At 44.2% G+C, this 27,897-nt stretch overlaps 1 protein-coding gene across 1 annotated transcript; it reads right to left on the bottom strand.

Moving 5' to 3' along the window:
- Positions 1-114: 114 nt before the first annotated feature.
- RASL12 (RAS like family 12) lies at positions 115-27,897 on the bottom strand. Its single transcript, XM_087703641.1, has 6 exons — positions 27,756-27,897; positions 20,080-20,206; positions 18,780-18,836; positions 12,903-12,976; positions 8,792-8,982; positions 115-1,671 (listed from the first exon to the last, which is right to left on the bottom strand). Exons 2-6 carry the CDS (start codon positions 20,195-20,197, stop codon positions 1,308-1,310), a joined length of 804 nt encoding a protein of 267 aa, XP_087559767.1. The 5' UTR covers positions 20,198-20,206; positions 27,756-27,897; the 3' UTR covers positions 115-1,307.

Here is a 27,897-nt window from a genome sequence, read left to right as displayed (position 1 = left end):
CCCACGGAACAGAAGTTGCCTTCAGAAGTTGTGGGAGCTTCATCACAGTGATTAGAGATTAGATTGCCATTTGTCAGAAATGGTGTAGAGTCTCCTGCTTGTGGGAGTGGGGTTTGGACTGGATGGCCTACAAGGTCCCTTCCAACTCTGTTAATCTGATTATCTAATTTGAGTTGATGAGGAGAAATTAGCACGAAGGACAAAGGACTGAACACGTTTCATTGTCTGCCCAGCAACGCTAGAGGGCGCTGTGTATTTGTACAATCTGCATTTTGTCAGTGCAAAAGGGATCATCATAAAACCCATGATTGGTTCTCACAGTCATATATTCCCTGGCACATCAATGCGCTTTGCTTAGGCTTGTGGGTCCATTTGTCCATTTTGTGCTTTTCTGCCTCTGTCCTGCCTTTGTTTTATTTTTTACAAACTGTTCCTCCAAACACAGGAGGGGAATAGAAGGGCCGCATGTTATTATTTCTTCCACCGGCTGAACAGTTCTGTGGCTTTTGTTTTTCCAACCATCTTTCTCTTATTGAGGGAAGAGAACTTAGGCCTTCAGAAAGGAATGTTGGTGAAATCGTGACGTGGAGTGTGGTTTTTCTTAACCACTTAGGGACATGGAAAACATGGGGTGGGTATGAATGTCCAAATTTTCAAATGTCCAGAATTCCAGAACAAGGCAGGACAAGAAGCAATGGATGGAAACTAATCAAGGAGAGAAGAAACCTAGAACTAAGGAGAAATTTCCTGACAGTGAGAACAATTAACCAGTGGAATGGCTTGCCTCCAGAAGTTGTAGGTGCTCCATTACTGGAGGCTTTGAAGAAGAGACTGGACAGCCACTTGTCTGGAATGGTATAGGTTCTCCTGCTTGAGCAGGGGGTTGGACTAGGACCCTCCCAATTCTGTTAGTCTATGTTCTATATGTCTTCCCCTTGTAGAGTCATTTCTTTGGCTGGTCGAAGCCTCTCTGGCTTCCCAAATCTCTATTCAGTCCTAAGAGCAAACTCTTTCCGTGGGATTCCTCCATCGATTGCTCAAGCAGCCCATGGTAGAGTCCTCCACGTGTTTATGACCAAGAAAAAGGGTTAGAACCACCTTCCCCACCTGGTGGCTTCATCCATAGTTTGTCCACACTGTCAGTTCATGGCCTTTCCCCAAAATGCTCCTTTGCATTCTTAGACGCTTGGACTGCAGGAAAGGCCAAGAGACGGATATGCAAAATGACTCAATCCTTGCTTGGGGATTCAACCCAACCCTCCAACAGCTGTGTTCTACTTTTGGAGTCTACCCTGCGGCATCCCTGCTTAGAATATCTTAAAGCCCTTCAGCAACGTCAACGCTGGGGCCTTCCTCTTGCTTTGAGCTCTTGAGGATTTGACCGTGACCAGCTTGGCCCGGGCAACTGAAGGGACCTCTTTGTAGTTGACAGTGGAGAGGGAGTTGAAGGTGGAGGCGATGGTGGCAGTTGGGACCAGGTGGGCCGAGGGCTTCTCCTCGATGATGAACAGGGGCCGGACTGCCAGGGGTCTGTCCGTCTCTCGCCTCACTTCCCGTACCGCCTCATGGAAAATGCGCTGCACGGACTCAAAATCCAGGCACGCCGAGACTTCATGGAAGGAGGATCCATACTTGGTGGCAAGAGACATCCCTTCGGCTTTGGTGACCTGTCTGGGAGAAGAAACCAAGAGAGAACATCCCACATGAAAAGAGGCAACACTGTATTGGGTTACAAATAAGAAAAGTATGAATTGGAAAAGATACTAAGGGGGAAGAAAATGGAGGAGGAACGTGGAAATATGCCTAACAGTATATATGTCAATTCCTAAAGTTGCCATAGTGAGAGAAGGGGGGGAGAGCGCATTCCACACATACTTTTGGCTAAAGTCGGATCTCAGATTACCGCAGTAGGCTTGGGAGGGGTGCACCTCATTGGGAAATGTGATTTATGACACAGGCTGAGGGGAGGGAAGGAACAGGGTTAAAGTTCAGCTACAACTCAAACGAAGCTCAGATCTGACTGCGAAAAGGCCTTGCCTAATGGTGCTCCTAATAAATGTCTAGTTTTGTATCAAAACTTGGCTCGATACTCATGAATCCATTAGGGCATTTTTAAGAAACCTGACAATATAATTACAATTATAACAAGACACTTAAAAAATATGGGCGTGTAATGATGTATAACTATGTAATAGTATTATGAGCATAGCTGGAAACCTGAATCCAGCTCACAAATGAAACTTATATATAGGTTTAGTTTTAAAAGGAGAAGGTATGCAAAATTGGCAATATAAAAAATCTTTTCTGGAATACAATTATGAATACCACCAATATTAAATGGAGCTTGCTCAGATGCTGACCATGCAAATTAGAGAGTGGAAGGGAGAAAAAGAGAGAGAAAGAGGGAGAGAGGAGAGAGAGTAGTAGAAGGGAGGAAAAGAGTAGGAGAGAAGGAAGGAGTGGAAAGAGGGGACAGGAGAGGGAGAGAGCAAGGGAAAGTAGAGAAGAGAGAGATGGCAGAGAGAAGAAAAGAGCTAGGGAGGAGGAGAGAAGGAGAGGAGCTAGGTCGAAGATGAAATAGACTGTGATATGGTGTATGGAAAGCAGAAGAGCAAACAATAGTTGTTGTGGCTTGATGGTAGGAGGAACTGATATAATATTGAATATTTAAAGAAAAAAATGTTTGTTAAGATGTAATGGTATACTTTGGATTATATGTACTGTATGTTAAGAAGAAGAAAATTTTAAAAGAAAAGAGACAACACAAGAACTGGCCCATGTCCATTAGTTGCCAGATGTTGAGTGCTCCATAAAGAGAGGCATTGCCTCCTGACATTGTGGGAACTCCATCACTGGATGTTTTTAAGAAGAGTCCAGATCTGTGATGGGGAACCTATGGCACACGTGCCAGAGGTGGCATGCAGAAGCCTCTCTGGGCATGCACACCACTTCCAGCTGCCCTTCCGGTTTCCAGCCCGCGCATGGGCATTGGCCAGCTGCTCTCTTCCGGCTTCTGGCACACGCTCCAGTTTCAGCACTCGGTGCCAACAGGGTTAACCATTACTGGTCTAGACAGTCACTTATGTGAAATGGTATAGGTTCTGCTTGAGCAGGGGGCTGGGCTAGAAGACCTCCAAGGTTCCTTCCAGCTCACTCATCCACTGCTTGGAAGTCGTCAGCCTTTTTTTACCACCATTGAAAAATGGCCACAAGTCACTCTTTCTTTCAGATGCAAAACACTGGAAAATTAAGTTATAGTTTAAGCCCGTGATGGCAAACCTATGGCACCTGTGCCACAGGTGACACACGGAGCCATATTTTCTGGCATGCAAGCCATCATCTGTGTGCCGGCCAGCTGTTTTTCGGCCTTCCGGAGGGCCGGAGGAGGCTGTTTTCGCCCTCTCCAGGCTTCAAGAAAGCCTTTGGAGCCTGGGTAGGGAAAAATCAGGCCAACGGCCAAGCGGAAGTTCGGAAACGAAATTCTGGTTGGCTTTTTGGGCCCATTTTTTGCCCTCCCCAGTCTCCAAAGGCTTTTCTGGTCGGCCCATTTGGAAAGAAACTTCTGGTTGGCCCATGGGCCCGTTTTTCACCCTCCCCAGGCTCTGGAGGCTTTCCTGAAGCCTTTGGAGGGTGAAAACAGCTTTTAAAAAGATCATATTCTTATGGATGCCAGTGCTGTGTGTGAGGTAATTTAAGGTGGTTCTGACAAGTGTCGTCAGCATCTTCATATCCGGTCACATGGGCGGCAAGCCACTCCCATCCGGTCACATGGGCAGCAAGCCACTCCCACAAAGGAGGCCACACCCACAGAGTAGGTTCAAACAATTTTTGAAACCCACCACTGCCTTGCGAGGTTTATATTCCCAAAGAAGCTTCTTGAATGGGAAGCGAAATGTCTTCAAAAGAAAAAAGCAAGAAAGTGCAGTTGCCTCCTGGGGGGAAAAAGCACCTTTGGGACAACCATGACCTGGAGGGCTGAGAATCTCTACAGACTTTTAGCTATACAATTTGGGATGAAGACTCTTCGAATGTTGTGGGAGGAGGAATGGATTTCCAGAGAGAAAAATGCAGACTACAGAAACCAGGAGCACCCCTCAGGTGACCCTCAGGACAAGAGAGACCGCCTGCTGCCAATTACCTCCACTAGACCGATTAGATCCCACAGATTAGGCCTCCTCCGAATTCCATCCACCGGCCAGTGCCGACTACTACCCGGAGAAGAGCCTTCTCTGTGGCTGCTCCGACCCTCTGGAACAAACTCCCCGTGGAGATTCGAACCCTCACCACCCTCCAGGCCTTCCGCAAAGCCCTTAAAACCTGGCTGTTCTGACAGGCCTGGGGCTAAAGAGCTGTTGCCCCCGTCTCGAATGGTATGACTGTTGTGTGTTTTAAATTATGCATTGTTATGTTTTGTTTTTTTTAATTTTTTGTCTGTATCCCCCTTCCCTGATTTGAGTTGTGAGCCGCCCTGACTCCCCTTCGGGGGAAAAGGGCAGCATATAAATATAATAAACAAACAAACAAAGAAAGAAAGAAAAAACCCCAAGTGGCCTCAATGACTCTCTAAAAGGATGCAAATGACCAGCTGTCTGCAAGGAATATCAATCCTTCCATTTCCCCACTATCCTGTCAGAGCTGAAGAAGCTTCTTGGATGAGAAGAGAAATGTCTTCGAAAGAAAAAAACAAGGAAGTCCAGTGGCCTCTTGAAAAAGCACCTTTGGGACTCCCCTGATCTGAATGACTGGGAATCTCTACAGACCTTTAGCTATACAGTTTGGGATGAAGATCCTTGGAATGGTGTGGGAGTAGGAATGCGGGGGGGGGGGGAGAATTGCATACTACAGGAACCAGGAGCACCACTCAGGTGACCCTGAGGACACAGATAAACCTCCAAGTGGCCTCAAGGACTCTCTAAAAGGATGCAAAGGACCAGCTGTCTGCAAGGAATATCAATCCTTCCATTTCCCCACCCTCCAGTCAGAGCTGAAGAAGCTTCTTGGATGAGAAGAGAAACGTCTTCGAAAGAAAAAAACCAAGGAAGTCCAGTGGCCTCTTGAAAAAGCACCTTTGGGACCCCCCTGACCTGAATGACTGGGAATCTCTACAGACCTTTAGCTATACAGTTTGGGATGAAGACCCTTGGAATGGTGTGGGAGTAGGAATGCGGGGGGGGGGGGGAGAATTGCATACTACAGGAACCAGGAGCACCACTCAGGTGACCCTGAGGACACAGATAAACCTCCAAGTGGCCTCAAGGACTCTCTAAAAGGATGCAAATGACCAGCTGTCTGCAAGGAATATCAATCCTTCCATTTCCCCACCCTCCAGGCAGAGCTGAAGAAGCTTCTTGGATGAGAGAGAAATGTCTTCGAAAGAAAAAAAAAACCAAGAAAATCCAGTTGCGTCCAGTAAAAGCAACTTTGGGGCAACCTTGACTTGGATGGCTGAGAATCTCTACAGGCTTTGCTATTGCTGACATTTGCTCTTCCCAAGCAAGCAAGCCAATACAGGACTTTTAAAGGAATACATTCCTCTACAGCAGTGTTTTTCAACCTTGGCAACTAGAAGATGTCCGGACTTCAACTCCCAGAATTCCCCAGCCAGCATTCGCTGGCTGGGGAATTCTGGGAGTTGAAGTCCGGACATCTTCAAGTTGCCAAGGTTGAAAAACACTGCTCTACAGCTCTGAGCCATGCATTGGTCAGCCAATTTGGGTCTGGTGAGCCCAAGGCACACCGGGATCGCCTTATAGCATGAGCCAAGGTGGCGCAGTGGCTAAATACAGCACTGCAGGCTACTGCTAGATCAGCAGGTCAGCGGTTCAAATCTCACCGGCTCAGGGTTGACTCAGCCTTCCATCCTTCCGAGGTGGGTAAAATGAGGACCCAGATTGTTGGGGGCAATATGCTGACTCTCTGTAAACCGCTTAGAGAGGCCTGGAAGGCCTATGAAGCGGTATATAAGTCTACTGCTATAGCAGCCTGTGCGTGTGTAGTTACTGGGGTTTAGAGGACACTCCAATCCGGCACGACTTTGAGAGGCTTATGTTCCAATCGAGCGGTAAGAAGATTAAAGCAATGAAACAGGATACGAAAATAAAGAGAGCTGCTATAAGCACGAACCATCACAGAAGATTCCAAAAGAGATTAGATTTACAAGGGTAGCAAGATCCTGGCTTGAATTCCCTATTTCTACCTATTTATTTATTTTTAGTTCATCTGACACACTGAAGTAATAGTCCGGTGTCAAGAAATAACTTAGTCCAATGAAGTAGAGTTGTTGTATTTATTACAGCCACCTCTCTATCCCTTTTTCCCCCCCATGCTGGCTGACAATTATGGGAATTGAAGTCCCCCATAGAGTCTGGAAGGAGCCAGATTGGGGACATCTGTGGTCAAAGACAGTTCCTAGGTGCAGAAATGGTTCCACCACAAAACCGCGGTTGACTAAAGCGCGCTCGACGAAACCGCATACCTGACGTCATCACAGTGCGACGAAAAAAGCACGCTGTGAGCGGTAAAGCTAAAATTAACACGTAAACCTAAACCTAACCCCCCCAAACCTAACCCTAACCCTAACCCTAACCCTAACCCTTAACCTAACCCTTAACCTAACGCTAAACCTAACGCTAACCCTTAACCTAACCCTAACCCTAATGCTTAACGTAACCCTAAACCTAACCCTAACCCTAAACCTAACCCTTACCTTTACATGAATCGGCTTGCTTTAAAAGCGCTTTTTAAAGCGCCCTTTTTTCTCCGTGGTCGTTGTTGTCGCGCTGCTGATGACATCAGCGACACGCTTTAATCGGGCGCGCTTTAGCGGACCGCGGTTTTGTCGTGCCACGGCAGAAATGATTCTTAAGAGATTAGGAGTGGGAGAGCTTCCAAGAGAGGAGAAGGGGTGTATCAATGGCAATGGAAGCTACCTAAACATGACAAAACCTCTGAATTCAATCAATTTATTCCTTTATTAGGAGCGCCAGCAGCCCCCTCACGGTAGGCTAACAAGTCCATCCATCCAGGAGATGAATAGTTGTCTGCCACATCTATTCATCTCTGCCCCCTGCCTTTTATCCCCAGAGCTAGGGTGGGGCTTCGCTAGCAGTGGTGGCTCTTCCATCCCAAGGATCAGCCCATAGATTTCCATTACTCTCCTCTCCTCTGCCTTCTGCACATCAGTGTGTCAGGCACTGAAGTAAGCTGTTCCTCATCAGCCACCTCCAGACCTGGGGGCTGTTGACTCTCCGTCTGAGGGCTAATGGCCAGCCCAGGCTCTGCCTCTGCCTCTCTCTGTCTCTCTCTGTCTATCTGTCTATCTGTCTGTCTCTCTCTCTGAGACCTCCATTCCCTCTCCCTCCTCAAAGCTCTCAGGTTGCCTTGATACTGATACTGACCTCCACTCTCCTCCTCATCTGATTTGGCTGCTGGAGGGGCAGGCAACCACCAGGCCACAACAGCGAGTTTGAGCAGGTCACATTGCTCTGACACTTAGGAATACAACTGGTATTGTTTTGATTTGGTTTTGTAGCTCAGTACAATACAGGACCCCAACCAGGTTTTACTGTGTAAGGTACGCGATCAAGGTTAAAATGGCAGCCTGCAACTGCCCACAGCATCAACATTATTTTACAACATATGTAAAAAGCATCAGGGCTTTTATAGATTAGTTGCAGCCAGAATATGGACTTTATTGATCCTGTGGATACACCTCTGATCACATCTACTTGCTCAGTCAACAATGCTATGTGAGCTGAGAAAGGGATTGAAGTGACCAAAACAAAATTGTTTCTTACCAAGAGGTTGACGAGCAATCCAGGAGGAGAACTCAAAACTGGAGCGGATGACTTTACTTCCTTTTCTCCCTTGTTTGTTTACTCCTCCTCCTCCTCTCCCCTTGAAATCTGTCTTCTATCCCTCTCTGACACAACCCCCCATACCCATTTGGGAAATAGTTTTAGAATCCAGCAATGCATGTCAACCTGGATTCTTGTGCTGAGAAGAAACTTAGAGACAGGAAAGGGTGACCAGCGATAAAGTGATGCTTCTGGGTGGTCAGACAAAGCTAGGAAGGTAAGGGATGTGTAGGAAAAGGGCAGACAGAGTTGGGGAGGTGGGGTTAAGCATGTTATAGGCTTAGAGTTGTTACATTCCCATAAATGGTTTAATTCCAACTCCTCTTGAATTCTGTTGACCATTATCGGGTGCCAATTTAATACGGACTTTAGTTGGCTAGATTCTTGTATTCAGGCTTGAGCGATTAAATTCCTGAATTGCAACTTAATATATGATCTCGAGTCCTTCCTTCTCATTAGGAAGGAAGGACTCCCTGGAGAAGAGCCTAATGCTGGGAACGATTGAGAGCCAAAGAAGAAGGGACGACAGAGAATGAAGTGTCTGGATGGAGTCACTGAAGCAGTCGGTGTGAGCTTAAATGGACTCCAGAGGATGGTAGAGGACAGGAAGGCCTAGAAGAATGTTGTCCATGGGGTCGCGATGGGTTGGACACCACTTTGCAACTAACAAGCACAATATGGTCTGGATCATTTGCACCTAACGTTGATCTAATGAACTCAAGTTCAGTACTAAATTGCCACCAGATTAAGGGTCAAAGGAATTCAAGAGGGATTGGAATTGGACTGTTTGTGGCAATGTAATGATTCAAAGCTGATGAGATGCTTAACTCCATCCCTCCGCAGTTCTGCCTTCTCTTCTCCTACAGGATGCTCCCTTTCCCCAATGATAGGAATCCATTCATCCCCTCCTTGGGCCGAGCTCTTAACCTTCTTACCTGTACTGTTCCATATCCAGCTTGTTCCCTATCAGGAGAACTGGAGATTCATGGAACGTGTTCTTCAAGTGGAGAGCAATGAGATCCAGGTACCGCTGACATCCTTCAAAGCTCTTCCGGTTGTCAATGCTGTAGACTACTAGAAAGGCATTGGCCCAGTTCAGATACCTCTCACAGCCCACTGGTATGTCCTGACAGAGAAGCATGTGGGAATTGGTTAGAAGGCCCAACATCTCTCTCATCCAACAGCAAACTACACATTCATCTGTTCTGACCGAGGCTTCCCAAGAGCCTTAAGTAAACTCCTTGTCCCGACAAAAACTCCTTTTATTAATTGACTGTGAATTCTGCTCATTCACATCTGGCAAAATCTTTCAAGAGAGGATTTATAGTCACAGACCTTATCTGGCTTGGAGAGCTGCCAGGCCGATATCTGCAAAACGTGGCAAGGAATCTCGGGGAGTCACAAACCAATGAAGCAAACTAATTGTCTCCTGCAAACTCCACTCTCCTTTCGCTCCTCTTTTGTTTCCTCTGGGAGGGGCCATTCATTGTCCACCTGTGGCCTTACTCCCAAGTCGACCCCTGTTCTTTAGCTGTTCCCTTCGCCTGGCAACTCTGCACATGCGCACACTGGGAACAGGCTCCAGCTGTTGGTCTGCCTCACTGATGCCTAACTCTGAAGGCAGCTAATAACTGTCAGATGGCCCTGGCCCCCTCTCTGCCTCCGACACAGAGCCCTCATCAAAGCCTTCCCCAGACTCCAGGACTGGCCCATGTTCCTCCCCAACCTCCTCACTGTCTGAATCTGCTGCCAGTTCCGCTGGCGGGACACAACATCATCTAGGCAGCAAACAAACATATCCATCTTGGCAGGAATGAAGGTAAAATGAAACCAGGGGGAGAAATGTAGCAAGGCTGAAGAAGGCCCTATCTCCAGGCATCTTTTGTTCCAAAGCCCCTTTGGATCCAAAGCAGTTGGACGCTGCCCTTGGAACTACATTAAGAAGCCATTGTGAGTTTTGATGAAAGGAGAGAAGACGGTTGCCTCAGGTCACACATAACTTTCCAACTTATCTCAAATCAGTGCATTTTGATCTTCTAATAAGAGGGGAGAATCTCATGTCTTCTCTCTGGCTTTTAACCTTTTAAGCTGCAATCCTGCTTTAATTTTCATTGAAAGAAGCTTTCTTTTCAATTTCAAACGAAACATTATTCCGTTGATTTCACTCTGTCCTTTTAAAACTATCCTGAGAAATATTCTAGAACATAGCAGAAGAAACATGAAACTAACAAACTCCAAAGAAGAATGCAGGGCTTATTTTAGGTAAGCTGATCTGGAGAGATGGGGGGAAAAAACAAATAATATAAAAATAAGACAATTAAGTCTTGTTCCTTGCATTGCCAAAGTCACATGAGAAAGAAGACACCATTCAGAGATGGACTTTTGGATCCCATCACTATTTGCAACTTTTGGCACTTGGTGCCTTTGGGACAAAACCTCATGGATCCTGGCCCCTTTCTACAAAACTGCATATATTTGACCTTATATACATCAAGTTTGCAAAACTCTCAGGCAATTTGCAAAGAAGGTGAGGTAGATACAGATCACTGAATCACAACTACTTGTAAGTTTTGTGCTGCCGGATGCTAAATAAATAAATAAGTGTTGTGCTCCATGAAATTTCGAGGATCTAAAGTTGCTCATAACCAAGAAACTCAAGGGGAACAGTTCCAGAGGTGGATTGCTGCTGGTTTGGCTGAACTGGTAGTTGTGGCAGAGGGAGGCTCTGCCCATCCGCCTGGACACTTCTGCGCATGGGCAGAAGCATTGCGCATGCGAGCGTGGGTGCGTACACGAGCGAACCGGTAGCAAAACGGTTACCAACCCACCACTGAACAGTTCCCATATTGTGCTGCTAAGTTGCAAAGGGTTTAACTGATTTTGGCTTAGCCTGTGGCATGAGCTCAGCCATTGTGGTTTAGGCCATCACCCATGGCTTAGCACATGTATGAGCCAGGCTATTCCTGCTGACTTTTATGATGACTCCAAATTCAAATTTTGGGAGAAGTGCAGGCCACACGAAGGAAAAAGGCATTGTAGGTAGGTCTCAATCTATGACCACAACTGAATGAGATTGTAATTCATTTTGGCCCCTTTTACGACTTTTCCTGCCACATTTGTTAAGGGAATCCCTGCAGTTGTTCAATTAGTAACATGGTTGTTACTGGCTTCCCCCTTGACTTGGCAAAGGGGATCACTTGACCCTGGGACATGGCAACCGTCGTAAACTTGGGTCCGTTGCCAAGCATCCGAATATAAGCCATGTGACCATGGGGATGCTTCAATGGTCCTAACTGTGAAAAGTCACCATAAGTCACATATTTTCAGTGCTGTTGTCACTTCGAATGGTCACTAAAGTGAACTGTTGTAAGTCGTCCCTGTAATATCGATCCAATATATTCCGACACCTGGGACTTCATGTTTGTTTGAAGTGTTTGTATTTCAGCAAGACCTCTATGACGTGGGGGGACGGGGACTGTAAATCATCTTTTATTTTGATGATGTAGACTTATTACTCATGAGCTTCCTGGTTAATTTTAATGAGTCTCAATCTGGTGTCTTCCAAATGTGCATAAAATCACTAAAGTGGGTGGGACTGTAGACCAAAATCGCTGGAGACAAGAGGGTGAACAAGACCACCTTAAATGAGATGAACAAGACCACCTTAAGAGCCGAGGTGGTGCAGTGGTTAGAGTGCAGTACTGCAGGTTACTTCTGCTGACTGCTGGCTGCCTGCAATTTAGCAATTCAAATCTCACCAGGCTCAAAGTTGACTCAGCCTTCCATCCCTCCGAGGTGGGTAAAATGAGGACCCAGATTGTTGGGGGCAAGAAGCTGACTCTGTAAACCACTTAGAGAAGGCTGTAAAGCACTGTGAATCGGTATATAAGTCTGCTATTGCTATCTTCCTCCCTCACTCACTCCCGTACCCTCCCCTCCCCTTCCTCCCTCCTTCCTCCCTCCCTCCCTTCTTTCCTTCTTTCCCTCTCTTCTCCTTCTTTCCTTCCTTACCTCCTTCCCAGTGGTTAGAAGGCAGTATTTAAAGCTAACTCTGCCAACTGCCAGGGGTTTGATCCTGACCAGCTGAAGGTTTACTCAACCATCCATCCTTCCGAGGTGGATAAAATGAGGACCCAAATTGTTGGGGGCAAGAGGCTGACTCTTTAAACCGCTTAGAGGGGGCTGCAAAAGCACTATGAAGTGGTATATGTCTAAGTGCTATTGCTAAGTGTTAAAGAAGGGAGAAAGAGGGAGGGAGGGAGGGAAGGAAGGAAGGAAGGAAGAGAGGGAGGGAGGGAGGGAGGGAGGGAGGGAGGAAGGAAGGAAGGAAGGAAGGAAGGAAGGAAGGAAGGAAGAAAAGATGGACTGTAGTGGCACAGTGGTTAGAATGCAGTATTGCAGGCTAACTCTGCCAACTGCCAGCAGTTTGATCCTGACCAGCTCAAGGTTGACTCAGCCTTCCATCCTCCTGAGGTGGGTAAAATGAGGACCCAGATTGTTGGGGCCAATAGGCTGACTCTGTAAACTGCTTAGAGAGGGCTGTAAAGCATTGTGAAGGGGTATATAAGTGCTCTTGCTCTTAAATTTTATTTTCCCAAAGCAGTAAGGATCTAACCAAAATGAAACACCAGAAGAATTGATTGGATTTGCCTAGAAACTATGCCCTACTGATAGGAGGGGCTCTTGATGATGAGTTTCTTCTCATTTATAGCTGATAAATGTTACCTACTCCTTCCATCTCTGGTAAGACAGTATTTGGAAACACCGAGATTTCATTGCAAGTTGTTCAACAGTATTTTGTTCTACTGCTATTGTCTGATCAGCTTCTTAAAAAGTTAAAATCATGACAAGGAGTACCAAAGTTTGTGAATCTGAGATGTTTCGTTACTCATTCAAGTAACTTAAAAAAAAAAAAATGCTTGAATGATGAAGTTACTTGGATGAGTAATGAAACATCTCCGATTAACAAATGTTGGTTTGCTTACCATGCTCTTAACCCTTTAAAAGATGCTTTGGGCCTGGATGGTTGAGCGTTCATTGACATACCTGATCGGCTGTATCCATCACTTTGAGCAAGATGGGCTGTTGGTCTATGATCTCTTCTGAAGCGTAAGTGTCTTCTGCAAAGCAAAGGTTTTGAACATTGGTAGATCATTTTGGGAGAAGCCAGTATTTGTGTACCCCTAAATTAAGCTGGGACCTTTAGAGGAGGTGCTGATTGTGTCTCATCTTCCTCATGTAGAGCATTGAGATTGCCACTGGACTCATCATCATCATGTAACGACCCCATAACCCCTTGCGGGCCAGAGTCTGGGCAACTGAATGGAGCTAGCAGATCGTTTGAATGGCCAGATGCCTTTCCTGTCACCAAGGTAGAATTTTGTTCAGCAGATATGTTCTCAGTGTGCCCAGAGAGAGAAATATCTGCCCCTACCTAGGATCGAACTCACAGCCTCCTGATTGCGAGGCAAGAACGCCACCTCTAGGCCATCACACCACTCCATAAATAATATAAATATAAATATAAATAATATAAATATAAATAATATAAATATAAATAATATAAATATAAATATAAATATAAATATAAATATAAATATAAATATAAATATAAATATAAATATAAATATAAATATAAATATAAATATAAATATAAATATAAATATAAATATAAATATAAATATAAATATAAATATAAATATAAATATAAATATAAATATAAATATAAATATAAATATAAATATAAATATAAATATAAATAATATAAATATAAATAATATAAATATAAAGAATATAAATATAAAGAATATAAAGAATACAAATACAAATACAAATATACACATACACACACACACACACACACATATATATACACACAGACACATATACACATATATACAGTACATATATACATAATATTATGTACACAATCATTATCTTCTTTTAACGACCCCTTATCCTTTGCAGGGTGGAGTCTGGGCAACTGAATAGAGCTAGGAGAGTGTTTGAATGGCCGGATGCCCTTCCTGTTCCCAATGCAGAGCTTTGTTTAGCAGATGTATTCTCATTGTGCCAGGCTCTCCTGTTTGTAAGGCAAGAGCTCCACCTCTAGGCCACCGCTCCACTCTGCTAGATTGGCACTGGACTGAAATGAACAAAATTCATACAGATTCAACAATTCTGAAGAAGCCGTCGAGATATCTCTCCAACTACCCAAGCAAATTCCTTGGAAATTTTTCTCGGCTCATGTCTGCGCAAAAAAGGCAGACAGCAACAGACATAATCCTGCAACCTATTTTTAAACATTAAAATAATAAAAAGGCAATGCTAAACTGACTGTCACATGCTTGTCCGTCATCCGGTCACTTTTGCTCTGATTGTTCAAGGGGGGGGGGAGGAATTAGATGGCTACTTCTCAGTGAATACCGCCTGCTTAGATATTGCCTGCCTACTTTATTTTGTATGCAGTAATTATTTGGATCACTAGAGCCTTTTCAATGAAAGCCACAGCTTTTGAAAAGAAATCTCAGTATGCAAAATGGATGAAAAACGTCCTTGCAAGGAAAAAAAAAAAAGGATCCAGAATTTATTCTTCTGTGCCTTCCCTGAAAGCCTCCTCTGTCGTTTTTCAAACTTCTGGATATGACTCAACACAGCTACCTGCCAAGAATTCCCAATACAATTATACGCCAGCTTTTCTGTCGCTGATTGATGAAGTTCCTAGCTTCGGTCTGACTCCTTGCTCAATAGCTCTCCGTGGATGCACCGATAAACAGAAAACAAACGGAAATAGATGCCATAGATCAAGACATAAGTCTAACTCACTGGCAGAGCCCTCCCGGATTTCAAATTGTGGTTTGTCTGGGGATGGAAAGACCACAGGGTGGGATGATGGTTGGTATTGTTCTAGAACAGTGTTTCTCAACCTTCACAACTTTAAGTCCTGTGAACTTGAGCTTGAGAGACCGCCTGCTGCCAATCACCTCCACTAGATTGACAAGAGCCAAGGTGGCGCAGTGGTTAAAAGCAGCACTGCAGGCTACTGCTAGATCAGCAGGTCAGCGGTTCAAATCTCACCGGCTCAGGGTTGACTCAGCCTTCCATCCTTCCGAGGTGGGTAAAATGAGGACCCAGATTGTTGGGGGCAATATGCTGACTCTCTGTAAACCGCTTAGAGAGGCCTGAAAGGCCTATGAAGCGGTATATAAGTCTACTGCTATTGCTATTGCTATTGCTAGATCCTACAGACTAGGCCTCCTCCGAATTCCATCCGCCGGCCAGTGCCGACTGGCGACTACCCGGAGGAGAGCCTTCTCTGTGGCTACTCCGACCCTCTGGAACGAACTCCCCGTGGAGATTCGAACCCTCACCACCCTCCAGGCCTTCCGCACAGCCCTTAAAACCTGGCTGTTCCGACAGGCCTGGGGCTAAAGAGCTGTTGCCCCCGTCTCGAATGGTATGACTGTTGTGTGTTTTTAAATTATGTATTGTTACGTTTTGTCTTTTTATTTTCTGTCTGTACCCCCTTCCCTGATTTGAATTGTGAGCCGCCCTGAGTCCCCTTCGGGGGGAAAGGGCGACATATAAATATAATCAAATCAAATCAAATCAAACTTCAACTCCCAGAATTCCCCAGCCAGCTATGCTGGCTGGGGGATTCTGGGAGTTGAGGTCCACAGGACTTAAAGTTGTCAAGGTTGAGAAACACTGTTCTAGAATCTCTTTGGGGACCGAGAAAATGGTCCATCTGAATATCAGGCCATCTGACTCAGTGTTGTTGGCACTAATAGCAGGAGGTTCTCAAGATTTCAGGGTCTTTTAAAGCCTCTTTTGAGAGGCCAGGGGCTAAACGTATAACCTACAGAAAACCAAAAATAATAACTGCATAAACCCCCATTGATTCAGTTTGTCCAATGTGCTGAAATCAGAGCGAAGAAATCATACGATAACTTAGTGCAAGATGTATGAACTCAGCTACTAATTTCTTTTCTTAAACCTAAACACGACTTTCCGAGCGACTCAGCTTATTTCACAACGTTCCAATAAAATTTGACCATAAATCTGAGATCCCATTAAGCAGGACTGGATTTTAAAACAACACTTAGGCTGAGTTCACACCCAGCCTTCCTCCAAAAAGCAAACTCGGGCATCTCACCCTTAGTGTCTCCTTTAAATTAAGCCTTCAGTTTCAGAATGTTTAGCAGAGAGAGATGGAAGTGATAAAACACATGGAAGTATAACCTAATGCAGGCATTTTTTTCCAGAGTTTTAGAATTCCAGGCACAGCATTGTGGTTCCAAGGGCTGGTTTAAGCAGAGAATAAAAATGCCACCACTGGAATACTCTGGTTTTCCATCCATTAAAAACCCTTAGTAAGACCACAGCTGGAAGATTGCGTCCAGCTTTGATCACCACATTACAAAAAAGATGTTGAGACTTTGGAAAATGTGGAGAGAAGAGCAACTACGGCCTGGAGACTAAAACATACAAAGAATGGTTGCAGGGTTTGAGTTTGGCTAGTCTGGACAAAAGACTGGAGGTGTCATGATAGTAGTATACCAGTATTTGAGGGGCTGCCACAAAAAAGCGTGGCACGACAAAACCGCGAAGCCCTTGTCCACGGAGCCATAAGCGCGTCGCTAAAGCCGCGACGTCATCACCGCGCATAATCACCGCCGCGACAACAGCGCGGCAACAGAAGGGCGCTTTAAAACAGCGCCACGGCAGAAAGCCGATTTCAATTAAGGTAAGAGTTAGGATTAGGTTTAGGGGTTTGTTTTAGGGTTTGTTTTAGGGTTTGTTTTAGGGTTAGGTTTAGGGTTAGGTTTAGGGTTAGGTTTAGGGTTAGGTTTAGGGTTAGGTTTAGGGTTAGGTTTAGGGTTAGGTTTAGGGTTAGGTTTAGGGTTAGGTTTAGGGTTAGGTTTAGGGTTAGGTTTAGGGTTAGGGTTAGGTTTAGGGTTAGGTTTAGGGTTAGGTTTAGGGTTAGGTTTAGGGTTAGGTTTAGGGTTAGGTTTAGGGTTAGGTTTAGGGTTAGGTTTAGGGTTAGGTTTAGGGTTAGGTTTAGGGTTAGGTTTAGGGTTAGGTTTAGGGTTAGGTTTAGCGTTAGGTTTAGGGTTAGGTTTAGGGTTAGGTTCAGGGTTAGGTTTAGGGTTAGGTTTAGGGTACTGAGTGCTTGGGAATGCGCGGATTTGCCCTCCGTGATTATGTCATCGTGGTAGGGTCGCATTTTTCCTTAGTGCTTCGAACGGCGCGAATTTCGCGCTTATGTCTCCACGGATAAGGGCTTCGCAGATTTGTGGTGGAACCCAAAAAAGAGAGGAGGGGGGTCAATTTATTTTCCAAAGCACCAGAAGGCAAGACAAGAAACAATGGATGGAAACTAATGAGGAAGAGAAGCAACCTGGAAGTAAGGAGAAACTTCCTAACAGTGAGGACAATGAACGAGGGGAACAGATGTTGCCTTCCGAAGTTGTAGCTATTTCATCACTGGAGGTTTTTAAGAAGAGACTGGACAGTCACCTGTGTAAAATGGTATAGGGTCTCTTGCTTGAGCAGGGGGGGTTGGACTAGAAGACCTCCAAGGTCCCTTCCAGCTCCATTCTGATTGATTGATATCAAGTTCCAGAAGTTGTAGATGCTCCATCGCTGGAGTTTTTAAAGAAGACACTAGACAGTCATTGTCCAAAATGTTATAGGGCCTCCTGCTTGAGCAGGGATTAGAAGCCTCCGAGGTTGCTTCCAGCTCTGCTATTCTGTGGTTAAATTCACACAAGTATGCTTTTAATCAATGGAGCAGGGTTGCCTCCAGAGGTTGTGGGTGAATCAATCACTGGAGGCTTTTAAGAAGAGACTAGACCAGTGTTTCCCAACCTTTCCCTGGCTGGGGAATTCTGGGAGTTGAAGTCCGGACATCTTCAAGTTGCCAAGGTTGGGAAACACTGGACTAGACAGCCACCTATCTGAAATGGTATTGAGTCTCCTGCTTGAGCAGGGGGCTGGACTAGAAGACCTCCAAGGTCCCTTCCAGCTCCATTCTGATTGATTGATATCAACTTCCAGAAGTTGTGGGTGTTCCATCACTGGAGGTTTTTAAGAAGAGACTGGCAGCCATCATCCAAAATGATACAGGGTCCTCTGCTTTAGCAGGGGGTTGGACTAGAAGTCCTCCATGGTCCCTTCCAGCTCTATTCTGATTGAGAAATCCAGGAAATCCAAATATAGGCTGCGGAGAAGGACAGCCAAGAAATCTTTTAAGGTCATTTTTGTCTTGGCTCCTTGCCATTTCAAGGGGGATTTGTAAGTTGACAAGAGATCTGTCTCACAGCTCGTTAACTTTCTGGAAGTTTTTTTTTTTTTAAGTCCAGAAGCCTCTCCTTGCCCTCCTAAGCAATCATTGTTTTCCATCTCTATTTTCCTTGGTATGTGCTCTAAATTTGGCAGCTTATTTTGAAACAGCCATGAAGCATATTTGCAAGCAGAACTTGGAAGAACTTAAAATACCCTGCAGCATGTTCAGAAAAAACAGAAAACTCCTGAAGGGGGCTGACATTTTCCAGGGACCCCAAAAAGGGGATCCATTTTTCTACTTGCTGGGTTGGGTGGTGGTTGCTGGTAGCCTCTCTGGATCTGAGCCATTTGTTGCAACCTAAAGCAGGATTGTCCTAGCCGACTGATAATCGACCTGAAAATCTCTCTTTGGTATCCCAACTTCCAGTTTCTGTTCATGGGGAATCCACAAACCTTTCAAGTGTGTGCTATCTGGATTAAACCTGGATTGTAAAGTGGGTTTCCCAACAGGTGGTGGGTGCTGGTGGACTTGATCTGGGATCACAAGCTAAGCTGATCCAAAGCTGGGAATCCTGACCGAGTTTAGATTGCAAAAAGGACAACATGGAAGCATGAAGGAGACACATTCAGACTTACCCAGATTGGGGTCGTATTCGCTTATAAACCTCTTGGTAAGAAACTTCACCGTTAGCGCTGCAAGAAAAGAGAGAGGGTTACTTCTTCTGCCCAAAATCTGTTTCTCCTTCAACTAATTTGAGATTCTTTCCTGAAAAAGCCCCTGAAGAATATCCAGAAGCTTTAGGGGGTGGGGGGCCAAAAGGGGACTGTGTGGGCAGTTATGATCATGGGATTGGATTAGAAGATCTCCAATTTAGGTCCCTTCCAATGCTGTCATTCTCTATTTCCTAGAACTGCAGACGTTAAACTCTGCTCTGCAAGCTGTACTGGTTGCCAGTTTCCTTCTGGGTTTAATTCAGGATGTTGATTCTTAACCAGAATGTCAAAGGTGCTTTTTCAAAAAGCAACTGAGCTGTTTTTCCTTGAGGAAGAAGAAAAAGAGTAACTATCCTTCCATCCCCGCCAACCATCACAATTGATGAAGCTTCTTGGATGAGAAGTGAAACTATCTCCTTCTCCTTCTCCTTCTCCTTCTCCTTCTCCTTCTCCTTCTCCTTCTCCTCCTTCTCCTTCTCCTCCTCCTCCTTCTTCTCCTTCTCCTTCTCCTCCTTCTCCTTCTTCTCCTCCTTCTCCTCCTCCTCCTCCTCCTCTTCTCTTCCTCCTCCCCCTTCCTCCTCCTGCCACTCCTCCTGCCCTCCTCTTCCTGTTGCCTTTTGGAAAAAGCACCTTACAGACAACTATGACCTGGATGGCTGAGAGTCTCCAAAGACACATTAACCAGTATGTTTTATCAGCCCAGACAATCAAATTAATTCAGCAAACCACGATTAAGTAAATAATTGGTAAGCAGATACAAAGTCTACTTAAGAGTAGATGATGAGGCAGTCTCTTCTCCTGGACTCACCCAGGTCTCCTCAATCTGGTTTTAGCAATAGCAATAGCAGTTAGACTTATATACCACTTCATAGGGCTTTCAGCCCTCTCCAAGTGGTTTACAGAGTCAGCATTTTGCCCCCAACAATCCGGGTCCTCATTTTACCCACCTCGGAAGGATGGAAGGCTGAGTCAACCTTGAGCTGGAGAGATTTGAACACCTGAACTGCAGAACTGCAGTCAGCTGAAGTAGCCTGCAGTGCTGCATTTAACCACTGCGCCACCTCGGCTCCTTTTCTCAGATGTGTTGCATTTCCTTTCCTTCCGTATGTCCAAAGTGCAACATAGTGCATAAGGATAGTCAAAGCTACAAAGAACCATCTTCAGAACAGCATGTGAGGAGGACTGAGATGCTGCCCCAGAAGGAACAGACTGTTCTCCTAACCTGATTTCCCAGCTCCTTGACAGCCCAGGATGGCCACATTGCACTCCTGCAGAAGGTTTGGGAGGTGGCGTTCGTTCGCCCAGGGGACAGCTCGAGGTTTGCCAAACATGGAAGACATTTTTCAACTCTGCGAATAAAACCTAACAATGAATAATTCTGCATTGAAGGGAATAGTAACAAGTTCATGTGAAGTGTTAGAATAGAATAGAATAGAATAGAATATAGAACAGAACAGAATAATAGAAGAGAACAGAATAGAATATAATAGAATAAAACAGAATAGAACAGAACACAATAGAATAATAGAATAGAACAGAGAATAGAATGAAACAAAAGAGAATAGAACAGAATAATAGAACAGAATAGAACAGAATAGAATAATAGAATAGAACAGAATACAATAGAATAATAGAATAGAACAGAACAGAATAGAATAATAGAACAGAATAGAATAGAATGAAACAGAAGAGAATAGAAGAGAACAGAACAGAACAAAACAGAATAGAATAGAAGAATAAAATAGAATAGAATAATAGAATAGAATAATAGAATAGAACAATAGAATAGAATAATAGAATAGAATGAAACAGAATAGAATAGAATTCTTTATTGGCCAAGTGTGATTGGACACACAAGGAATTTGTCTTTGGTGCATATGCTCTCAGTGTACATAAAAGAAAAGATACATTTGTCACAAATCATAAGGTACAACACTTAATGATAGTCATAGGGTACAATAGTACCACTTTAAATTGCTTTAGTAAGACCAGTCTAGGAGTATTGTGTTCAGGTTTGGTCACCATGATACAAATGTGGTTGAGACTCTAGAAAGAGTGCAGAGAAGGACAACAAAACTGATTAGGGACTGGAGGATAAAATATATAGTTGCAGGAACTCAGCAAGTCTAGTTTAACGAAGAGAAGGACTAGGGATGTCATGATAGCAGTCTTCCACTATCTGAGGCTGTCATAGAGAAGATGGGTCAACCTATTCTCCAAAGCACCAGAAGGTAAGACAAGAAACCATGGGCGGAAACTAATCAAGGAGAGAAGCAATCTGGAACTAACGAGGAATTTCTTGACAGTGAGAATAATTCATCAGTGGAAAGACTTGTCTTCAAAAGTTGTGGGTGCCCCATCACTGGAGGCTTTCAAGAAGAGATTAGACTTGGTACAGGGCCTCCAGCTTTACATAGGGTTGGACTAGAAGACCTCCAAGGCCCCTTCCAACTTCGTTTTTCTGATATTTTTTTTCTTTTGTTGTCAGTTCCAGTGCACAGATTAAAACGGTACATTGTCATTTCTCTCTAATTTAGGTTTCTGATTTTGGCAAAAATTCTTCCGGGTCTGGTTTTGGACGGAGTGGCACTGCCCCAGACAGACCTGGTGAGTAATCTGGGCTTCTTCCTGGATTCACTTATTTAAAAAATCTTTTAAGAGTTGAACAGAATTGGCTTAATATGATGCAGGAATTCAGCCACTAAGTAAATAATTGATGGAATTTAGTGTTAATTAACGTCACAGAAATTTGGGTTAGAATTTTCCCCTCCCTAGCGAGGAACGAGTCAGAATTTCTGAAGATAACCAATGACTCTAAGACAAAATTATAGGTTGTTTTTTTTAAAAAAAAAGCTTAAATGCAGCAATAAAAAGACTTAGCAACATAAATAAGAATAGAATGGAATAGCAGAATAGGAAGGGACCTTGGAGGACTTCTAGTCCAACCCTCTGCTCAAGTAGGAAACCTTTTACCATTTCAGGCAAATGGTTGCCTAATCTCTTCTTAAAAACTTCCAGTGTTGGAGCATTCACAACTTCCGGAGGCAAGCTGTTCCACTGGTTAATTGTTATCCCTGTCAGAAAATTTCTCCTTAGTTCTAGGTTGGATCTCTCCTTGTTAAGTTTCCATCCGTTGTTTCTTGCCTTGCCTTCTGGTGCTTTGGAGGATAGGTTGACTTCCTCTTTTTTCTGGCAGCCCCTCAAATATGGGAACAGTGCTATTGTGTTACCCCGATGACATGATACCTTCTAAAGCACCCAATATATTTCTCATAACATCCCACAATATTATGCTATGTCTTGCTTTCAGGTGCTTTGGAGAATAGCTTGACTCTCTCTTCTTTGTGGCAGCCTCTTAGATATTGGAGACTGCTATCATAGTCCTTCTTTTCGTTAAAATAGACATATCCAATCTGTTCTTTATATGTTTTAGCCTCCAGTCCCCTAATCATCTTTGTTGCTCTTCTCTGCACTCTTTCTAGAGTCTCCACATTTTTTTAAAATTGTGGCAACCAAAACTGGATGCAGAATCCCAAGTGTGGCTTACCAAGGCCTTATAAAGTGATATTATCCTTTCACGTGATCTTGATTCTATCCTTCTGTTAATGCAGCCTAGAACAAAGGTATTCACACAACACTGAAGAAAATTCCTCTAATTGTGCCTTAAATAAAGTAGTTGCACTGAGTCATAAATCTTGGTTTATAGACCACCCAATATAGTAAGCCAAACTCTGGAAATGACAGGATGACACGGGGCAAGCTGCCAGCTCAGTCAAAAGGAAGCAGTTATCTGGCTTTGGAAACACTGCCTCTCTCAAGCTACTTTCACTTTGCCCCCTCGAAGCTGAAGACACAGCTCTCTGCATGGAAACCGAGAAGGAGAGATATCTTAGAATTAGAATAATGGAGTTGGAAGGGACCTTGAAGGTCTTCTAGTCCAACCCCCTGCTTAGGCAGAAAACCCTATACTACTTCAGACAAATGGTTATCCAATCTCTTCTTAAAAACTTCCGGTGTTGGAACATTCACAACTTCTGGAGGCCACTTGTTCCACTGATTAATTGTTCTCACTGTCAGGAAATTTCTCCTTAGTTCTAAGTTGCTTCTCTTCTTGATTAGTTCCCACCCATTGCTTCTTGTCCTGCTTTCAAGTGCTTTGGATAATAGCTTGACTCCCTCTTCTTTGTGGCAGCCCCTGAGATATGGGAGCACTGCTATCATGTCTCCCCTAGTCCTTCTTTTCATCAAAAGTAGACATACCCAATTCCTGCAATCGTTCTTCACATGTTTTAGCCTCCAGTTCCCTAATCATCTTTGTTGCTCTTCTCTGCACTCTTCCTAGAGTCTCAATGTCTTTTTTACATTGTGGCGACCAAAACTCTTGGACTCAAAGAGCAACAAGTAAGTTTTTTTCAATAATGCCCCCCACCCAATTCCTGAGGAGTTAGTCTTCTGCCCTTTCAGTAAATAAATATTGTGGTTGGGAAATGATGATTTGGTAGTATTCTAGTCTTCCAAGAAGTAAGAGTCTTCTCCCATTGCTGGTAGGCCAAGCAAAATCTGTTGAAACATCAGTGATGATGGGGTACTTCTGATGGAAGTACTACTCTTGATTAAAATCATTTTTTAATGACCACTCAATGTTACAACAGCACTGAAAAAGAAGAGATTAGGCAGCCATTTGTCCAGAATGGTATAACATCTCCTGCTTGAATGGTAGGTTGGATTAGAAGACCTCCAAGGTCCCTTCCAACTCTGTTAATCCTGTTGTTGTCTCACCATCTTGGGAAGGTGAAAATAGAAGTGTCTGTAAAAAAAAATGGTACAAATAAACCTTCAGATTGGTGGCTAGGAAGGTATGATTGAACTTTATGTCCATCGTAGAAGTTCAATCAAACCATCACAATTGTTGTCTTTTTTTTTTTACATATCTTGTGGAAATATCTTTTACATACCTTATAAAAAGCTGTATGTAAAAATGTCTTTTACATATCTTTTTTTTCTATTTCTGGAAAAAAGTAACTTGAGGTGGTTCACCTTGCCCCAAAGGAGGAACATACAATATAGAGGGTTGGAAGGGTTGGAAAGCAGAGCTGGGTTCCAGATGGTGCTACTCCTGGTTCACTTGTGCATGCACTTGGCACACGCATGAGCGCTGGATGCGTGCCACACGCCCATGCACAGTTCAATAGAAATTGTTCCTGCACATGTGCAGAACTGAAAAACAAGATGGCCACAGTGACCAGGAAACCGGCTCGGGGGTGTGGCGGACCTCACAGAACCAACAGCGACCCAGGCCACCACACCACTAATGGTTCAGCTGAACCGGTGCGAACCGGTAGGAACCCACCACTGTTGGAAGAGATGTTGCAGGTCTTCTAGTCCAACCTCCAGTTCTAGCAGAAGACGCTATTCCATACTGTACAAATGGGTGCCCAGTCTCTTCTTGAAAATTTGCAGAGATGAGAACTCACAACTTCTGAAGACAAGCTGTTCCATTGATTAATTGGTCTAGGTAAAGGCAAAGGTTCCCCTTGCACATATGTGCTACCCATTCCCGAATCTAGGGCTGGTGCTCATCTCCATTTCAAAGCCAAAGAGCCAGCGCTGTCCGAAGACGTCTTCCTGATCATGTGGCCGGCATAACTCGATGCCAAAGGCGCACAGAACACTGTTACCTTCCCATCAAAAGTGGTTCCTATTTTTCTACTTGCATTTTTACTTGCTTTCGAACTGCTCGGTTGGCAGAAACTGGGACAAGTAATGGGAGCTCACTCTGTTACGCGACACTAGGGTTTCGAACCGCCAAACTGCCAAATGGTGCTTTTCCCAATCAAATCCAGCTGGTTGACAAAGATGGAGTGCCTCTGGGCAGAAGAGAACAGAATGAATCCGTCATTCTTGTGAATCAGAGCTTTTTCACCAGGTAGAAGGTGATCAGAACTCTACACATGCCCAGATACATGGTTTGCTTCATCATCTCTCGTTGGAATTCAACAGCCATCATTTTTTTATTATTTTAGAACATTGAGGCTTCTTGTTTTAATCCCTAGGATTTGTAACCTGTAACCTTGTTTGCTGTTTTCTAATTTTATGGTTTGATTGTATGGAATGCTATTGCTGTAAACAACTAGGATAAGGGGTGAGCTGCTTCTTTTAAAGACAGTGTAGGCATATTTAAAATAAAAACAAAACAAAATAGAGCTTTATGCCTTGCTGAGCTCTGGGGTCAAATTTACATTCCAGGGTTTGTTAATGCAGGTCTGGCTCTGTTTGGAGCTGAGCTATTGATGTGCATCTTTCCTGCTTTTAGCACATCTGCTTTTGATTCAGAGAGCCCTGAGTTGGGATAAACACAATTTTGTTCACAGGATAAAAGTCAGAAGGGCTTTTGAACTGTAAGCAAGATAGGCCAGCAGAGAAGAGAAGAGGGGGAAGGTCCCACCAAGTAGCAAGAGACAGCTGGGCTTTGTGTAACTCAAGTAATGTGCTACTGAAGATCAAAGGTAAAAGTCCTGCAGAGTTAAACAAAGGTTAGTTTGTACAGCATACTAGTCTAAAATCTTGACGGGTGACAATGGCTTAGGGCATGGATGTCCAACCTTGGCAGCTTTTAAGACCTGTAGACTTCAACCTCTGGGACTTGAAGTCCACAAATTTTAAAGTTGGCAAGGTTGGACACCTTGGGCTTCTTGTATAAGGCAGATCTGAGTAGGCTGATAGTTTGGTGAGTTGTGTTATCCTTATCAGTTGGGTTAATTTGACTGTAGTTGGGGAAGCCAAAATTTAAGGGGATCTTTGCAAACACAGCCACAAAATATTTATCCAGTTCATAGCTTCGTATTATTATTTAGTACTTTGACCTAAGCACAAAAGAGCATGTTTTCCACAAACAACATCCATCCAAGTCAACTGAGTTAAAAGGAAGTTGAGCTAGAAGAAGACCTGGTTTCATCACCCCCAAGGAGCTTCTGTGGGTGAAGAGCATCTAGAACCTGAATCTCCCTGCTCCTCGACCAGCACCTTCTCCAATGGACTGCATAGGCTTTGGGATTGACTGGCCCAAAGTCAACTCATGATTGAGAAGGGACTAGCATCTGTGTCTCCCCACTCCCAGTCAAGCATCTTTCCCACTAAACCACCTCTGTCTCATTCTCTCATTTAAGACCTGCCAGAAGCACACCCAGAAAGTCAAAGGTAGATTAGGAGCAGATTCTCCCAATCAGAAAAAAACTTGAAACAAAGCTTCTTTTTAGATCAAAATAAGCAGAAAAGGAACATGTAGTTGGATGTCTATTTTGGGTCTGCTGCAGTCAGTGGCCCAATGAAGAGAAGATGGACGAAATCCAGAGTGACTCTGGGATTAACATTCCTAGAATTGTTTCTTGTCTTGATTAAACTGATCCATGTGAACTTCTCAAACACTGAAAATGGATCTTCGGCAAGTCTCAGGACATGGGCATGGGCTCCTTTCCTCTTTTTAAAAATTGGTCAGGCTCACCCAAATTTACAAACCATCACAGCTGAGTTTGCACAGTACACAAAGTCAGATAAGGACTTTAGAATAACGTATGAATCCAGCATGGATTTCCCACAGACCTCTACATTGAAATTAAATGGAGATAACACAGAGGCCAGAAAAAACAAAAGGCCAGTGTCCCTAATATATCTCAATATTATAACATATTTTTCTTTGCTTCTTGGGTCCAAAGTAGAGTCTTATTCCTTCCCATCAAATAAAGATTGGCTGAATTCCTGCAACACGTTGAACCACAAACTAGCCATTCTCATTGAGGCTGGCATCTTGTGCAAATTTAATCTGTTGATAGTTTAGGGATGTCATGCACTTCCGTAAAATAGGATTTATTGAGCCAATGTAAACATGGGCAAGGTGGCTCAGTGGCTAAGAAGCTGAGCTTGTCGATCAGAAAGGTCGGCAATTTGGTGGTTCAAATTCCTAGCGCTGCGTAACGGAGTGAGCTCCCATTACTTGTCCCAGCTTCTGCCAACCTAGCAGTTCGAAAGCACGGAAAAATGCAAGTAGAAAAATAAGAACCACCTTTGGTGGGAAGAGAACAGCATTCCGTGCGCCTTTGGCGTTGAGTCATGCTGGCCACATGACCACAGAGATATCTTCAGACAGCGCTGGCTCTTCATCACCCCCTAGAGTCGGGAACAACTAGCACTTATGTGCGAGTGGAACCTTTACCTTATTATAACATATTTTTCTTTGCTTCTTGGGTCAAAAGCAGAGTCTTATTCCCTCCCATCAAATAAAGATTGGCTGAATTCTCACAACATGTTGAACCACAAACTAGCCATTCTCATTGAGGCTGGCATCTTATGCAAACTTAGTCTGTTGATGGTTTAGGGATGTCATGCACATCTGGAAAATAGGATTTATTGAGCCAATGTAAACAAGGGCAAGCCTGTTGGGCAAAAACCCAGCCTGTAAAGATTACTAGGATATGCCCCTATATTTTCTGGGCTGACCTCTCAGCTAGACTATATTTTTAGCCTTGTATATTAGAAGAATCCTTGTATATTAGAAGAATCCAGTTTATTGTTAGTTTGTAGCTGAATGTGCTGTGGAAAACCTAGGATGCAATATTAATGCTTAGTTAACCCTGGGGGAGGAGGGGGGTATCGCTCAAGACACAGCCAAAAAGAATCCCCCCACCACCACCATTTTTGGTTCCTTTGGTTGGGATGGTGCACAGCTACGAAGTTGGAGCTGATGCCCATGATGGCTCCAGTGAGCAGAACGAGTCAGAAGGAACTCCCAAGCAACCAGGGTTGGCTTTCCACATTTCAAAGTCAGAGGAGACATGCCTATTGCTGCCTTCAAAAGGGAAATATTTCCTCCTGAGCCTCCTTAGCTGTCACAAACCCACTCACCTTCAGGTTACAACAGGAGCCCCATCGAAGAACGCTGGAGAAATTCAGCCCAGGTTAGACATCCATCCCTCCAGGCTAAATCTGTGTCCAGCTGGCAGAAAAGCTCCCTCTAAAACTCTGGGGACCGGCTTGAGGGGAAGAA

Source organism: Thamnophis sirtalis, unplaced genomic scaffold (genome assembly GCF_051295495.1).
Source record: "Thamnophis sirtalis isolate CommonGarterSnake01/CBP01778 unplaced genomic scaffold, rThaSir2_p1.2 scaffold_2, whole genome shotgun sequence".
Taxonomy (NCBI): Eukaryota; Metazoa; Chordata; class Lepidosauria; order Squamata; family Natricidae; genus Thamnophis; species Thamnophis sirtalis.
The sequence above is the reverse complement of the archived record's forward strand: the minus strand, read 5'-3'. Positions and strand labels throughout refer to the sequence as shown.